Source organism: Trachemys scripta, chromosome 11 (assembly GCF_013100865.1).
Source record: "Trachemys scripta elegans isolate TJP31775 chromosome 11, CAS_Tse_1.0, whole genome shotgun sequence".
Classification (NCBI taxonomy): domain Eukaryota; kingdom Metazoa; phylum Chordata; order Testudines; family Emydidae; genus Trachemys; species Trachemys scripta.
Genome location: NC_048308.1, coordinates 1,005,501 through 1,019,932, shown reverse-complemented (window position 1 = coordinate 1,019,932; position 14,432 = coordinate 1,005,501). Strand labels below are relative to the sequence as shown.

Genomic DNA, 14,432 nt, shown 5'->3' with positions numbered 1-14,432 from the left:
CCCCCGCCAGCCCTGCCCCTGGAGGGGCAATCCTGCGAGCTCCTGCGCGCTCCAACGGCCCAACGCAAGGCCTCGTTCCTGTCCCCTCGCCCCTTCCTTGTGTCTCTCTCACCCTCCCCCCCCGCCAGCCCTGCCCCTGGAGCGTCAATCCTGCGGGCTCCTGCGCCCCGCGCGGTCATGGCTCAGGATCATCCGGGACCCCCTCTCCTCTCAGGCCTAGAGCCTCCGCCCACGGCCTCCCCTTCCCTGTCCCGTCCCTCTCCCCAGCCGTGCGCTGATTGCAGATCTCTGGGTCCCTCTGCAGTGCTTCGCCCGGCTCTGTGAGGGCATGGACAGCAGCAGCCCCTGTGTGTCGGGCCCCTTCTACGCCAGCCTGCTCGCCAAGCAGCGCCCCGTGCTGGATGCACTCCTCCAGGGGGCCACCCTGGAGCAACCCGCTCCAGAAGGTAACGCTCTCCCCGCACCTGGGATGAATGGGGGGATATCCCCCCTGGTGGGGGCAGCCCCACATCTGCCTGGTGGCTGGGCTTCCTCCGGCCTCTCGGGCTGGCAGGGTCCCCAGCGAACTGCAGTCACTGCCCATGGGTCTTTGTGCCTCATTTTAGTGCTGGGGAAAGTAAGTGACCGATGGCCCTGATCAGAGCCAAGGGTAGAACAGACAGTTCCCGCTCCCAGCTCTGCTGGTGCCCTTCAATCCCGACCAGCAGCCCCCTCCCCTCCCGTACCCCCAGCTCTGTCAGTGCCCCTCAATCCCGACCCGCAGCCCCCTGCTAGCCCAGCCCCGGGCTCCCCCCCCCACAGCCCTGCTGGTGCCCCTCAATCCCAACCCACAGCCCCCTGTGAGCCCAGCTCTGTGCTCCTCCTCACACAGCCCTGCTGGTGCCCCTCACTCCTGACTTGCAGCCCCTGTGCTCTAATTGTCCATCTGGCTATCTCAGCAGCCCGATCTTTGTTCATAATTACGTGTCTTCTTTGATCTTTCGTCCCTGCCCAGAGCCAGCGAGGGATGCGAAAGCCGTGCGGGAGCAGCGGGAGCGTGGGGCAGATGTCTTCACAGCAGCACTGGCTGCAGTCTGCAACCTCCCCGTGGGGCGGAACGGGTGCCAGGAGGCCAAAAAGCAGGTCAGGAGCTCGGCCCACTCACGGTTCCTTCCCGGCTACGAGGCAACAAGTGCCCTGCGAGCGCCCTGCGTGGCTGAAGGTGACCCTTCCCGACGGGGTCACTGCCACCACCCTGGCCTGATCTAGAGCACTGTACAGACACTGCCCAGGGGACACTCGCGTGCAGCCACCTTTGGGGTGGAAAGTGGCAGGTGTATAACAGCGCACAGCAGTGCCACGCAGCAGCTCAGGACAGGGAGTAAATGAGGCTCCCGTAGGCAATGGAACACACGGGGGAATGCGATTATTCCTGCTGGGATCTGAGCAGGACGCTGGGTAAACGCCCCGACGCGGGCGCAGAGACAGCGCGAGAGGGTCTTTAACAGCCCTAGGCAGGCTCGGCCGCGGTGTTACACCTTCTTCAAAAGAGAATGCAGCGTTCCCCCAGGGCCGTGCTGGGGAGAGCGCCCCCTACTGAGCCCCCACCCTGCTCCCTGCAGCACGGCGCCCCCTAGCGCCAGGCTGGGGCCAGCACTGACTGCCAGGGGAGAACGGCCCCTAGTGACCCCACCCCACTCCCTGCAGCACAGCGCCCCCTAGCGCCAGGCTGGGGCCAGCACTGACTGCCAGGGGAGAACGGCCCCTAGTGACCCCACCCCACTCCCTGCAGCACAGCGCCCCCTAGCGCCAGGCTGGGGCATTGGGGCCAGCACTGGCTCAGAGGCGAGAGCCCCCCAGCTCCCTGCAGCAGAGCGCCCCCTACCACCTAGGTCACTAGCAGGTCTCTGGGGCTGTGATCCTCTTGTCTGGTTTCCCACAGGTGGCCCAGCAGGTGGCTGAGAAACTGGAGGAAAACAGCTGGCTGTTAGTGACGCTGCTGGCGGGACTCGAGCGCCCGGCTTGCTCCCTGAATGTGCTGAAGGTAACGGGTCCCCGGGCTGACCCCGCCGTGCCTCCATTGCCCCTTGGTGGGCTTCTGTGGGGCCAATGGGATGGGGCTGTGAGTGGCGTGGCCCCCAGCTGTGCTCTCCCCTGGGGATCAAATCCAGCCCCGGCCCCACTGCGGTAGCTCCCACAGCATGGCACCCACGGGGCACCAGTCGTGCCAGATAGCAACGGGCCTGCTGCTGTCATGGTGGTAGACCTCAGCCATCCTCCTTTTCCCCGCTGGGAACCTTGGGGCCCGCCTGCAATGTGGGGTCACCATGAAATCGAGCCCACAACGGCCTGTGGTCTGGTCATGGGTCTCTGTTCCCCTCCCGGGGGGACAGGGCACTTCTTCCCCCCTTCTCCTTTCCTAGCTGGGCTCCTGGCTCTGTGTGTCCCCCGCGCTGACCTCTGCTGTCTCTGTCCCCCAGGTCTTGTACTCCTGCGGCCAAGCCAGTAAAAGCCTGTGCCGGCTCCTGGCAAAGGGGCAGCAAGTGCCGAGCTCCCTGGCCCGGCTGGTGAAGGGTGAGGTACGTCCCTCTCACCCCACGGAGCCCCCCGGGGGGCAGATCGCAGTACAGCTGGGCTCCTCCCTCTGTCGGGCTCCTGCTGAGCAAGGACTAGATCCAGCCCCCGGACTAGATCCGGCTGTGGTGGGGAGAGGGACCTGGGGCGACGTGGGCCCTAGTGGTGCAGAATGAGCAGAGAGGACTGTACCAAGAATTGCGGGGGGTCGGGGGGGGCGGGGAGAAGGCGTAAGGTGGGGGGTAGAGGAAAGGGGCCTGGGGAAGGGGAGAGGGAGGTTAGCCAGGGCCTGGCAGGGGAGGAGTTGGGACCAATTTGGTGAGAGGTGGGGGCAGGGTGGGGTGGAGGTAACCAGGAAAGGAACCATTGTCCCAGGTCTGCCTCTGGTCTGAGCAGCCCAGTGATTCAGTGATGCCCACCCTGGCAGCCTTTGCCCTCCTGCCCAGCGCCCAGGTCTCTCTGCCCCCAGCCCTGAGCTCTCTCCTTTGCAGGTCCCGATGGGAGAGCGGCTGCGGGTGCAAGCCTGCGAGGCGTCGCTGCACCTGCTGTCCCTGCTCGCCCTCCAGCTGCAGGCTCTCCCTCCCCGGTAAGTGTGTCTGCCCCCACCCCGCACCTGGCCTGGGCAGGGACGTTGGCCGTTCAGCGCCTGCGGGGTGAGCTGGGGGGGCGTCGGTCTAGTCTACTCCACACGCCCCTTCCCCAGTGGCTGGTGGCCGCAGCGAGATCTGCTCCTAGATGGGATCCCCGCCAGGGCCGGGCTGCAGCCAGCGCTGGACCTCCCCGTGGACAGAGCGTTTCAGGGAAGCTGCGGTGACCCTTCTCCTGCAAAGGAGCCCACCAGCTTTGTGGCTGCAGGCCAGGGGCGCTTTCCCCTCGGAGGCAGTGCTGACCACAGTGGGGCGATAGGGGGCGCTGGGCTGCGGGGAACAGGATGTGGGGCTCAGTACAGACCCCAGGGCGGCACTAGGGGGCGCTGGGCTGCGGGGAACAGGATGTGGGGCTCAGTACAGACCCCAGGGCGGCACTAGGGGGCGCTGGGCTGCGGGGAACAGGATGTGGGGCTCAGTACAGACCCCAGGGCGGCACTAGGGGGCGCTGGGCTGCTGCAGTACCACTTTTCTCAGAAGACAAGACACGAAGCCCTTAGTCTCAGGGGTTTTCCCAAGAACCAGACTCTGGACCCTCTGCCTTGGCCAAATGCCAGCTGGGCAGCTTCATTCCGCCTCCCGAAAGTCCCCGGCCGTGTGCTGAATTACGGGATTGCGTCACCAGCGTTGCTATATACTGTGACCCAGCTGCTGCGTTGCCTCTCAGAGGTGGCTGCCTTTCAGTGCTGGGGGAAGTGGTTGCTGTCCGTGATCAGTTTGCCCAGCTCTGTAGGGCCTGCTGGGGTGAGTCAGTCCCCGGCAGGGATCGATTTCCCAGCTTCTCCTGATGCCTGGGTCTGGGTCGCTGTGTTTCAGGGTGGATCTGGTGGTGAGCGCCGCCGCCGAGCTCTTCACCCAATCGGCTGTCGTCTCCCTCGTGGTGAGTCCATCCGCCTGGCACAGCCCCACCCAACTGGCTCCTGTCCCGGGAGGGCCGTGCCTGGCTTGAAACGGCCTAATCCCCATCCGTGTATGGGCAGAGCCCTGCCTCTCTGCCTAACCCTTCCCATTCAGGGAGCTAGCTGCAGTCAGACTGTTCCTACACTCAGGGGGAGGGGGTCACAACCAAATCCTCATAGGCTGAGGGGTGTGGGGGCAGTCTGGCTGATCCTACACCTGCGGGGAGATGCTCGCCGTCAGATCCCCATGAGTGGGGGTTAGGGGGGCAATCTGACTGTTCCTACACCCAGGGCAAGATGCTCACAGTCAGATCCCCATGGGTGGGGGCTAGGGGGTCAGTCTGACTGTTCCTATACCCGGGGGGAGATGCTCGCCGTCAACTCCCGGTGGGCGGGGGAAGGCGTGCCGGAGGAAGGGTGTGGCCAGCTGTGCGTACCCCCAGACTGTATGGTGCTGACTCTCCCCTCCCCTGCAGAGCGCCGCGGGATTCCTGCTGGCTCAGCTCGGCCAGCACGGGGCAGCCATCGAGGTGGGGTGCGAGGAGGCCATGTCGGCCATGACAAATGCACTCACTGCGCCTGCCGAGGTAAGGGGCAACCAGCCAGGGGGCTGCCCCGTGGGCGGGCACGGCCAGGAACCCCCAGTGCACCCCAGCGAGGGGACGGACAGGCTGGGACGCCCTGACCAGGCCACCCATGGCTCAGCACCCGTCTGATGCTGTGGGAGCGTTTGGAACCTCCCAGTTCTAGAGCCCAGTGCCCAGCGCTGACCTGGGCCCCTCCTGCCCCACTTCTCTTCCAGCTGCACCTGCCCCCACCCATGGGCGCCGGCCTCTACGATGGATTCCTGCTTCTCCTGCTGCAGCTCCTTGCCCAGGTACCTCGCTGTCTGCGTGGATCCGGCACCGGGACTGCCTTGGCGGGAGGCTGCTGGGGACCAGAGGGGGTGGTCAAGGGTCAAACCAGGTGTCCAGGATCCACACGATTGGGGCTACGCCCCCAGCTGTGGAACGGTCTCTTGGCGCAACCCCTTCCGTGTGCCAGACCCCCACGGGGTCTCACTCCTCCTCCTGGGTCAGCCTCGAGGCCTCCCCAGACCGGACCCCCCCACACCCATCCTTCCCGGTCCTTTGTTCTCCAGCTGGGGGCGTGGCTCCGCTTCCCTGCCGAGAGGTGGGGAAATCCATCTCCCTCTGGCTGTCAATGGCCTGGGGATGGCTTCATGAATTCTGCATTGATGGGGGGGTCAGCCAGTCCTTTGTAATGACTCGTCTCGCCTCAGCCAGCTACGCGCCATTCATACCTGTCTCTTAGCCTGCCCTGCCACTAAACAGTCCTCCGCCCCCACAGGGTAACAATGCAAATAGGGGGGAAACTGAGGCACACACAGGCTTCCTGAAAATGTTACAGGAAAGTCTGGATGCCCCTGACTGAGCAGGAAGGGCTGAGCTGGGGGGAGGTGTGGGGAGAACACGGGGGAGTGGCCAGCTGACATGAGGCTTCCTAGCTGGGTGGGAGCGGAGAGCACTGGGTATCAGCTCTGTCACCAATTCAAATCCAGCCTGCTGCTGGGGGGCCCAGAGAGCTGGCTGCTCACATGGGGCCGGTGCCTTGGTCCCAGCTGTGGCTGTCGGGAGCCAGGCTCTTCCTTGCAAAGGGGACTGTGAAAACAGCTGGGAATGAGAGGCCAGCCCCACCGCCTCCTCCACAGAGCTCCCTGCCGCAGAGGAGCTGGAGAGGGACCAGGAGCCACCCCTGGGTGTGGAGCTGCCAGCCCCCAGCGGGAGAGGAAGGGCCCCGGGAGTGGTGCAGTGAGACGGAGACACAACGCCCAGTGCACTGACACCATTCCCAAAGCGAGCCGTGATCTGGGGGTCTCCCTGAGGGGGCCTGGGTTTCAAAGGGGGGCGCTTGGCACTTCTGACCTCCAGACCCGTTAAGGTGGCACAAGCAGGGCCCCCAACTCCCTAGTCCCGGGACTCGCTGGGGAGCAGCTGCTGGAGATACCAGCGGGCTATGTGATTGCAGGGGGAAGGGGAGGCAGGGGCTGGGGACTGGCCCGTCGGGGTGGGGGTGCCCATGAGACCATCTCTCTATTGTGATGTGGCCTTGAAAGAGTCTGAGCCCCTGGTCCAGTCTGGTGAGGTGCTGACACCTCACCCCGGCTCCCACGGGGCCAGGCCCTTACTTCAGTGGGCGTACCAGCTGCCTACCAGGCTCTGGGTTTGGCCCCTTGGTGGTGGCGAGGGTCGAGGGCGCTCTGCCTCGCGCGGCACGGCTACCGCCTGGCGTTCTCCCTCCACCAGGGCGACGCGGTGACAGTGCGCGGGTTTGCCGGCTCGGAGCTATGGAACGTCGCCTGGCACCGTTTCGCCATGATGCTCCGCTTGGCCGCCGCCGAGCCGGTGATGGAGGGCGAGACGCCGCGGCCAGGCCAGCCCACTCCGGAGCCAGACTGGACCCTCATCTCCCCTCAAGGTAGGGAGGGAGGAATGTCACTTTCACCGGTGGCCTAAGACTACATGTCCCAGAATGCTCTCTGGCCGGTAAATATCCCCCACATCTGGGAGCTGGTCCGGGGGGTACTTTGTGCAGGATCCCACGAGGGGTGGAAGCTGCTTCCTTCACGCAGGGCAGCTCTTCACATGAGCTTCTGGAGGTGTGGGAAGCAAAGATTCCTCACTTGCTAATCTCCATGGCGACAGCTGAGATTAATGGATTCCCTCAGCCTGGAGCTCCGGCCCTCCTGACCCCATTAGCATGGCTCCTGCGGCAGGGTCCTTTGAAGACTCATACGTGCGCCCAGATGCAGCCTGGCTGTGGAATTTTTGAAGGGTGAAGAACGTGAGGAAGGACGGCCCAGTGATTAGCCTGGCACTCAGGAGACCTGGGTTCCATTCCCGGCTCCCCCACAGACTGAGATTGTCACTTAGGCTCTCTGGGCCTCAGTTTCCCAGCTGCCCAATGGGGATGACAGCCCTGCCCCGCAGTGGGCTGTGAGGTGCTGAGATACCCCAGTGATGGGGGGCCGATAGGTGCCTTAGCTAGAACTTCAGTTAAAGGTTTGTGTCTCGGTGTGGAGTCGTTCGTGTATCACCTGATCTACCCAAGCATCTTCTGCCTCACTCCTGGGTTCAGCCCTTCTCTCAGGCAGCGGAAGTCTGGTCCCTTGGTTTATTAGTAGCTAGATCATACCCAGCGCCCCCTCACCAGGTCTCTAAAGCCCCTTTGGCATCCTGGGACATTAACATGGGCCTTATGAAGCCAAGGCTGGTGCTGGGTGCCTTAGACATCCAGACTGATTCGAACGTGGCAGCCCGTCTTCCTGGGGCAGCGAGCTCAGCCCCAGAGCCAGTAAGCCGCAGGGGCCAGTGACTGAGCCGGCCTACGCCGCGTCCTCAGGGGCTGGCGTCCCTGCCCGTGCTGGGCTGGCAGGAGAGGAACAGGGAAGCTGCTATGAGGCCTCTGGAGAGGAGGGGACAGCTGAGCCCGGGGGTGCAGACCCCCTGGTGGGTTGCTTGCCGTTCAGCAGGCCCGTCTCCAGATCACATTCAGAGTCACTTGGACACTGGGACGTAGCCTGCCTCAGACCTGTTCCCAGGCAGCTCTTCTGGGGCCTCCCGGCTCGACGGACACTTCACTGGCTCTGCCTGGTCTCTGGCAGGAGGAGTGGGGACCTGATCGCAGGAGCGCTCCCCACTCTGCCTCATGCCTGCGAGGCAAGATGGAGCGGCCTGGCTGCCCCAGAACCCGCCCAGTGCCTGGGATGGGGGGCGGGGCAAGACTCAGTGCTCACCCCTCGTTTCACCTGTCTGCCAACTTCCCCATCCCCTGCAGGCACCGCGCTCTTCCTCAGTCTGGCCCTCTTCGTCTTCACCCGAGAGCCTCACCAGTGCCTTCCTCAGCTCGCCCACCCCGACAGCGTCATCATGGCAACCTTCCCCAAGCTGCTGTCCCTCGACTTCCTGGGTCACCTGGCGCAGACGTGAGTTCCAGCCAGTCAGGAGCTTGGCTGGGCGGGACGTGGGGGCGGGGTGACCGGCGGTGCCATGGGGAACGGGGAGCTAGAGAACACGCTAACTCGGAGAGGTGCAGAGAAGAGCCTTAGAAATCCTGCCTCAAAGAGCCCAGTCTATGGATCTTATCAAAGAGTCAGTTTCAGGACGACTTGATCAGTCTCTAAGTATCTACATGGGGAACAAATACGTGAGAACAGGCTGGTTGGTCTAGCAGAGAAAGGGTTAACACAGTCCAGTGGCTGGAGCTGAAGCTAGACTGGTGTACGTTTTTAACAAGGAGGGTAATGAACCACCGGAACAACTTCCCAGGGGTTGTGGTGGAATCGCCATCACTGGTGGTTTTCCCCCCAAGATTGGGTGTTTCTCTAAAAGCTCTGCTCTAGGAGTGACTGGGGGGCAGGTCTCTGGCCTGAGCTCTACATGGGGTCAGACCAGATGATCACAGTGGTCCCTGCTGGCCTTGGAAACTGGGACTCTAAGGGGAGCCGAGACACAACTGGCCCTGTTGGCGTGTGCGTGCTGCTGCGGATGGCCCCACTCTGACAGCCGGCACAGTGTGGACTGATGGGCCATTGGTGCCCTGAGGAACGGTACAACCACTCAGACCTCCCCGCTGGGCCTAGCGTTGTGGGGTTCCTCCATCTGATCCTCTCTGACCCCTCGACCCCAGGCAGGTGGGGGAGGACGGTGATCCCGAACTGGTCTCAGCTGTGGTGCTCCAGGCCTGCCAGCTGCTCTGCTTCCCCTTCTCCTTGGACGTGGACACTGAGACCTTCAGGTGGGTCATGAAGGCCCTGAGAGACGCCGAGATCCCCGCCCATCTCCTCCAGGTACCCAGGAATGCTCCCTCCCTCCCATTGCTTGGGCTCTGGAGCCATGATGAACAGGCACCAGGCTCTCTGTCTGGACTCCATGCTCCCTTTCTCTCCGCCCACCCCACCTCTCTTGCTCCCCGCGTGCCAAGCAGAACCCTGGAGACCTCCCCTCCCATTTCTGCCTCTTGTCCTCTCAGCAGCTGCCATCTCTCCTCCTTCTAGGTCTGCTGCCACCATCTGCCCTTCTCGGAGACCGCGCTTCCCATGAGCCTCCTGTGCCACCTCGTCCTGTCCGACCAGCGGGTCATCGACCAGTTGGTGGGGGTGGCTGCTGTCTCGGACTGCACCACCGCCTTCCTGTCGGCCATCTTGCTTTCGGACAGCCCTCCCCTCACGATGGACCTCCTGTCCCTCCTGACCCACGTGGCCCGGACCTGTCCCGCTCACCTGTCTTTCCTCCAGAAGATTCTGAGCGGCTCAGACTCAGCCTACCAGCTGCTGAGCCGCCTGCTGTGCCACCAGGAGCACCCGATACGCGCCAAGGCCTGCAGCCTGGTGGGCAACCTGCTGCGGCACGGCCAGGACTTCCCCCGGGCGCTGCGGAGCCAGGCGGGCCTGCTGGAGCGTCTGCTGGAGCGCCTGTCGGACCAGGACGAGAGCGTGCGCAGGTCGGCCAGCTTCGCGGTGGGCAACGCTGCCTATCAGGACGGCGCCCTCCCGCACGCCCTGGGGAAAGCCGTGCCCAGCGTGGTGAGGCTTTTGAGTGACCCCCAGGCCAAAACCCGGTGTAATGCTGCCTCCGCTCTGGGGAACTTGGGCAGGCAGCCAGCGGACCTGGGGGCCGTGCTGATCCAGAACAGAGCCCCCCATCTCCTGCTGGACGTGGCCTGCCACGACTCCCAGCCAGCTGTGCAGGAGGCAGCACTGATCGCACTGCGGTCCATCAGCCAGCAGCCAAAGATCCACCAGGTCAGGAGCGCCTTGTCAGATTTCGGGGGGTGGGGGTGAATTTCAGCAGGGGTCCATCCCCCTCCCCCACCGGGGAAACTCCCCGGCCAGGCCTGTCCCCTTCGGTTCCCTCCCCACCTCTGCCTCCCTCTGGGCCTGGCCACTCGCAGGGCTTGGGGGGCACCAGCCTGTTGTTAAGGGGTGGCAGTGGGGGCTTCTGCACCGTGCCCACGCCCCACATGCTGGTCGCTCCCCAGAGTCACTAGCGCCAGGAGACTGCGGTGATTGTGCCCTGGGCCCAGTGCCCCTCACCGCCACCATCTGGGAATTCCCGGCTCTCCCCCCATGGGGAGTCCAGTCTCGTGCCCCTGGGGCAGGGAAGGTGGGTGGAAGTCTTGTGCCCCATGGGGCAACCTAAATGATGCTCCTGCACCAGGCGCCATCCAGCCTCCTTCTGCATCGAGAACCCTCAGGCCCATCCCTCCATCTTCTCATCCTGATTCTGTGAAGTGCTCTGAGCTCCACATGACACCTAGAAAGCTGGACTTTAGGCCTTGAGACGCATGCAGACTAACGGGCAAAGAGGGTAGATGGGGCAGGGTCTCCAGCAGGGAACGTGGCTAAGGCAACGCACAGCGCAGCCCGGGCTGCCTTTGTGATGAGTGTCGTTTCCTTCGGGTTCCAGGTGCTCCTGTCTCTCAAGGCCAGCGAGAAGCTGCTGGCACTTTCCGTCAGCGAAGCTCAGACCAGTTCCTATGGGAGCCCCCGACCGTCTTCAGCTCATCACTGCAAGAAGCTCATCCACCTTCTGCACCCAACACACAGTGCCTGAGAACAGCAGGTCTCTGCCCTGGGAGAGACCGTTCCACCCGCCTCTTGAGGACGACACTTAGTGCCCGAATACAGGGGACACTCCCGTACTCTGTCCAGAAACAGGGGCCACCACCCCCATCTCCTGAGACCAACGCAGTGCCTGAGCTTGGCAGGTCCCCGTGGAGTTGGGGGAGACCACCCTGACAACAGTTGGTCAAGAAACGTATCTGATAAAGACAGAGATGGGTGAAATACGGTGTGTGTGAGAAAGAAACTGGAACTCCTCCTCCTCTTGATCCAGATCCCAATGAGACCCCTCTTTGCCAGTCCTGAGAAAGATCATGCCAGCAACTCCCTTTCCTGTCCTTTCATAGAGATCTCTCCAACCCAAATGTGGTGCCTCCCAAACTTCCTCAGGGACAGATGTTGATTAATGCCCCATCTTGTACTATCTCCACCCCCACCACACTTCATTCCAAGAGAACCTTGGAATGAACTCAACCCTGTTTCCAGGCTGAATCCAACCAACCAGGTCTAGCTTCTACTTCGAGGTTCTTCTGACTCCAAGCGCCTTCTGGGGAAGGAGCCTCTAAATCTAAAGAACCCAGCTTTCAAAAAGGGGTCTCATGCTTACTGAGATGTGCCTTATGGTCACCTAGGTTGAGCCATGCAGGGGATCCAGCCCCAAGATCCAGTGTGCCTTTGGCCTCTCCCCACCTCAGTTTCTCTCCCACCAGAGAAGTGCCCCATCTCTCCCCATCCTCCTTGAATGAGCTCCAGCAAGATCAGATTTAATTGAACCAGATCCTGGATGGACTAAACTCAACATCAAGCCTTGATGGTTCAGGGACTCTCTCCAGGACACATTCCACTTACTTACCTTCACCCTGCACTTCCAGAGTTTGACTGCAGGGTCCAGGTGATACAAGCCAGACTCGGAATCAGATTCCCAGCAGAGCTGGAGCCCAGGGTGTGTTCAGGATTCTGTTCACAGCTGCTGAAGGCTTCTCTTCTGTGGTGACGTTGGGGATTGTTTCCCTGGCTCAGCTTCAGGAAGACGGGTTCGCTTCTCCTGTTATTCCTGGAGTGTGTGGTGGGGATTCTACTCTGCGGCTCTGACTGAAGTCTGAAGGTTTCTCCTAATCTACGTGCTCCATCATGCTGTGACCCACCGCCTTCATGGATGAGAACTGGACATTCAAGTGCCATCAGCGGAACGTGCTAGCGTTCCTTAATCAGCCAGCGGGGTCGCATTTGGGCAATGCCAGGCACTTCCTCCCTGAGGTTCCATGTACCACCTCAATGCTTGTGGGTCCGAACACACTCGATCCTCTGGGTTCATAGTGGTATTTGGGTGTCCATAGAAGCCCTTGGCTGGACTTATCCAACCTGCATTTTCTAGCCATTTGTAGCAACTCTTTTATAACAGAGACTTTGTGTGACGTTGGTTTGGAGTCACTTTTCTAGATTTATTTTTTGTACTGTTGCATTTACGTTTGTAATTTATTATAATAAACGGCTCTTCCCTTCCTGGGAAAGTTTCCTGCTGAGCGTGTGGATCCCGTAAAGAAATGAACAGAACTGGTATTTGGCCAGCGTGTAATGGGCTCCAGGGATCCCAAAGAGCTTTACCCTGAAAAACGTTCCAGAGCAGCGAAAATCTAGATCACTGATACTCTAACCTGTGGCTCCTTGGGGCCCTGCAGGAGTCTACATAAGAAACCCAAGACTGGCCAGACTGGGTCAGATCAATGGTCCATCAGCCCATCTTCCAACAGTGGCCAATGCCAGGTGCTTCAGAGGAAATGAGCAAAACAGGCAATCATAGAGTGATCCATGTCATCTCCCAGTTCTGGCAGTCAGAGGCTAGGGACGCCCAGAGCAGGGGGTTGTGTCCCTGCCCATCCTGGCTAATAGCCATTGATGGACCTGTCCGCTGTAAATTTATCTAGTTCTTTTTTTGAACCCCCTTATAGTTTTGGCCTTCACAACATCCCCTGGCAACTAGTTCCATATCTTTTTTGAGAGGGGGCGACCACATCTGCACGCAGTATTCAAGGTGTAGGTGTACCAAGGATTTATGTAGCAGCATTATGATATTTTCTGTCTTATTATCCATCCCTTTCTAATGGTTCCTAACATTCTGTTCACTTTTTTTGACGGCCGTTGCACCTTGAGCAGATATTTTCAGAGAACTATCCACAGTGACTCCAAGATCTTGTTCCTGAATGGTAGCAGCTAATTTAGACCCCATCATTTTGTCTGTATAATTGGGATTATGTTTTCCAATGTGCATTACTTTGCCCCTTATCAACACTGAATTTCATCTGCCATTTTGTTGCCCAGTCACCCACTTTAGTGAAATCCCTTTGTAACTCTTCGTAGTCTGCTTTGGACTTAACTATTTTGAGTGATTTTGTACCATCTCCAAATTTTGCCACCTCTCTGTTTACCTGTGGTCACCCTTGTCCACATGTTTGTTGATACCCCTCCCCCAAATAATTCTAATAGATTGGTGAGGCATGATTTCCCTGTAGTCCTCTCCTGGAATCTGCTTGTTTAATCAGATGAAGTACAGTACTACATCCCCATCTAGGTCAGAGCTGGGTAGTTGTCTCTCGCTTCTTTATCCTGGCTCACACATGGCTTTGGTCATTCATGCCTATTCGGCTGGCTGGGACCATGGCATTCTCCCCATCTCTTTTAGAAAACGGTGGGATCGTTATCTTTGACCTGGGCACACACCAGGGCTGGGGTGGTAGAGAGCTCTATTTATTGTCTCATCTGAGGTGGGGCACCTCTGAAAGTGCATTGCCTCCTGTACTGCCCAGTGCTGTCAGCTGTCATCTCTGACCTGCAGTCTGGTGGCAAGATAAATCCATAAGCTTCTACCCCAGAGGTGGCTTTACTATCTGCACAGAGTGCCCGTCCACTAGCACAGCTGGAGAGGTCCCCCAGCACGTCTAGCCCCTGCCACATACAGACAGACGGGCATTGGAGAGGGAGTGGGGATGCTCTGTGCCGCAGATTTGTCTTAGCAGGTATTGCCCAAGAACCAACTGCAGAGACAGGCTATAACCCATCCCCCTCCTCCCTGTGAAATGGGGGGCACCGTGCGCATTCCTCTTTGAGTCCTGAACCGCGAGGTAGGGGGGTCGGCTGGGAAGCCCGGCCCTGGGGCTGCTGTGCGGGCGAGGGGCTGTGTGGATGCACATCCTGGAGGAGAACCCGGGGGGCAGTGCTGGCGCCGGGGCAACTGGCTGGCTTCACGCCCGGGTCCAAACCCCGGCTGGGGGCCTAGAGCGAACCCTGGCGTGGCAGGCCATGGCCGGCGAGGTGGAGCCTGGGGGCCGGACCCCAGAGCTGGAGCCATCGCCCATCAGCCCTGCTGGCCACGGAGCCCAGCTCCAGCAGGAGCCCTGCCCTGGGCTCTGTGCCACGCGGGGCATGCTGGGAGCCCTGCTCTTTGCTAGCGCGGGGCATGCTGGGGGCCGCAGTTCCATTCGGCGCGGGGCATGCCGGGAGCTGTAGTCGCGGGGACGGCGCACGTGGTGTTCCGGCCCCGCCCCGGATCTCTATGGTAACGGCGGGCGGTTCGGCGCCCGGCGCGCGGGGAGCCTGGGGCCGCAGGAAGAAGCCGGGTGGGGCCCAGGCCGCCCGCCCCGCCGAGCTGGTGAGTCCGAGGGTCCCCCGAGCCCCCCGGCCAAGCCCCCTCCCCACGAGCCAGCGCCCCCCCCC

General features: G+C 61.3%; 2 protein-coding genes across 6 annotated transcripts in view; both read left to right on the top strand.

The window, feature by feature from the left end:
* STK36 (serine/threonine kinase 36) overlaps positions 1–12,245 on the top strand; it is a 25,794-nt gene extending 13,549 nt beyond the window's left edge. For 4 of the 5 annotated variants that reach the window (XM_034785618.1, XM_034785614.1, XM_034785616.1 and 1 more), the window contains 13 exons: positions 305–446; positions 995–1,122; positions 1,922–2,023; positions 2,460–2,558; positions 3,045–3,139; positions 4,017–4,080; positions 4,576–4,686; positions 4,902–4,976; positions 6,406–6,577; positions 7,937–8,084; positions 8,789–8,948; positions 9,156–9,902; positions 10,567–12,245. In XM_034785618.1, coding sequence (XP_034641509.1) covers positions 305–446; positions 995–1,122; positions 1,922–2,023; positions 2,460–2,558; positions 3,045–3,139; positions 4,017–4,080; positions 4,576–4,686; positions 4,902–4,976; positions 6,406–6,577; positions 7,937–8,084; positions 8,789–8,948; positions 9,156–9,902; positions 10,567–10,713 — 2,190 coding nt within the window. In that variant the 3' untranslated portion in view covers positions 10,714–12,245. Of the gene's footprint in view, positions 1–304; positions 447–994; positions 1,123–1,921; positions 2,024–2,459; positions 2,559–3,044; positions 3,140–4,016; positions 4,081–4,575; positions 4,687–4,901; positions 4,977–6,405; positions 6,578–7,936; positions 8,085–8,788; positions 8,949–9,155; positions 9,903–10,566 lie in introns of those variants that run through there. The other variant, XM_034785619.1, reaches the window with a different exon arrangement.
* Positions 12,246–14,252: 2,007 nt separating this feature from the next.
* Positions 14,253–14,432, top strand: part of TTLL4 (tubulin tyrosine ligase like 4) — a 20,873-nt gene continuing 20,693 nt past the window's right edge. Inside the window, exon 1 of the mRNA XM_034785999.1 lies at positions 14,253–14,367. The gene's annotated coding sequence lies outside the window, so the exon portion shown is untranslated. The remainder of the gene's footprint in view (positions 14,368–14,432) is intronic.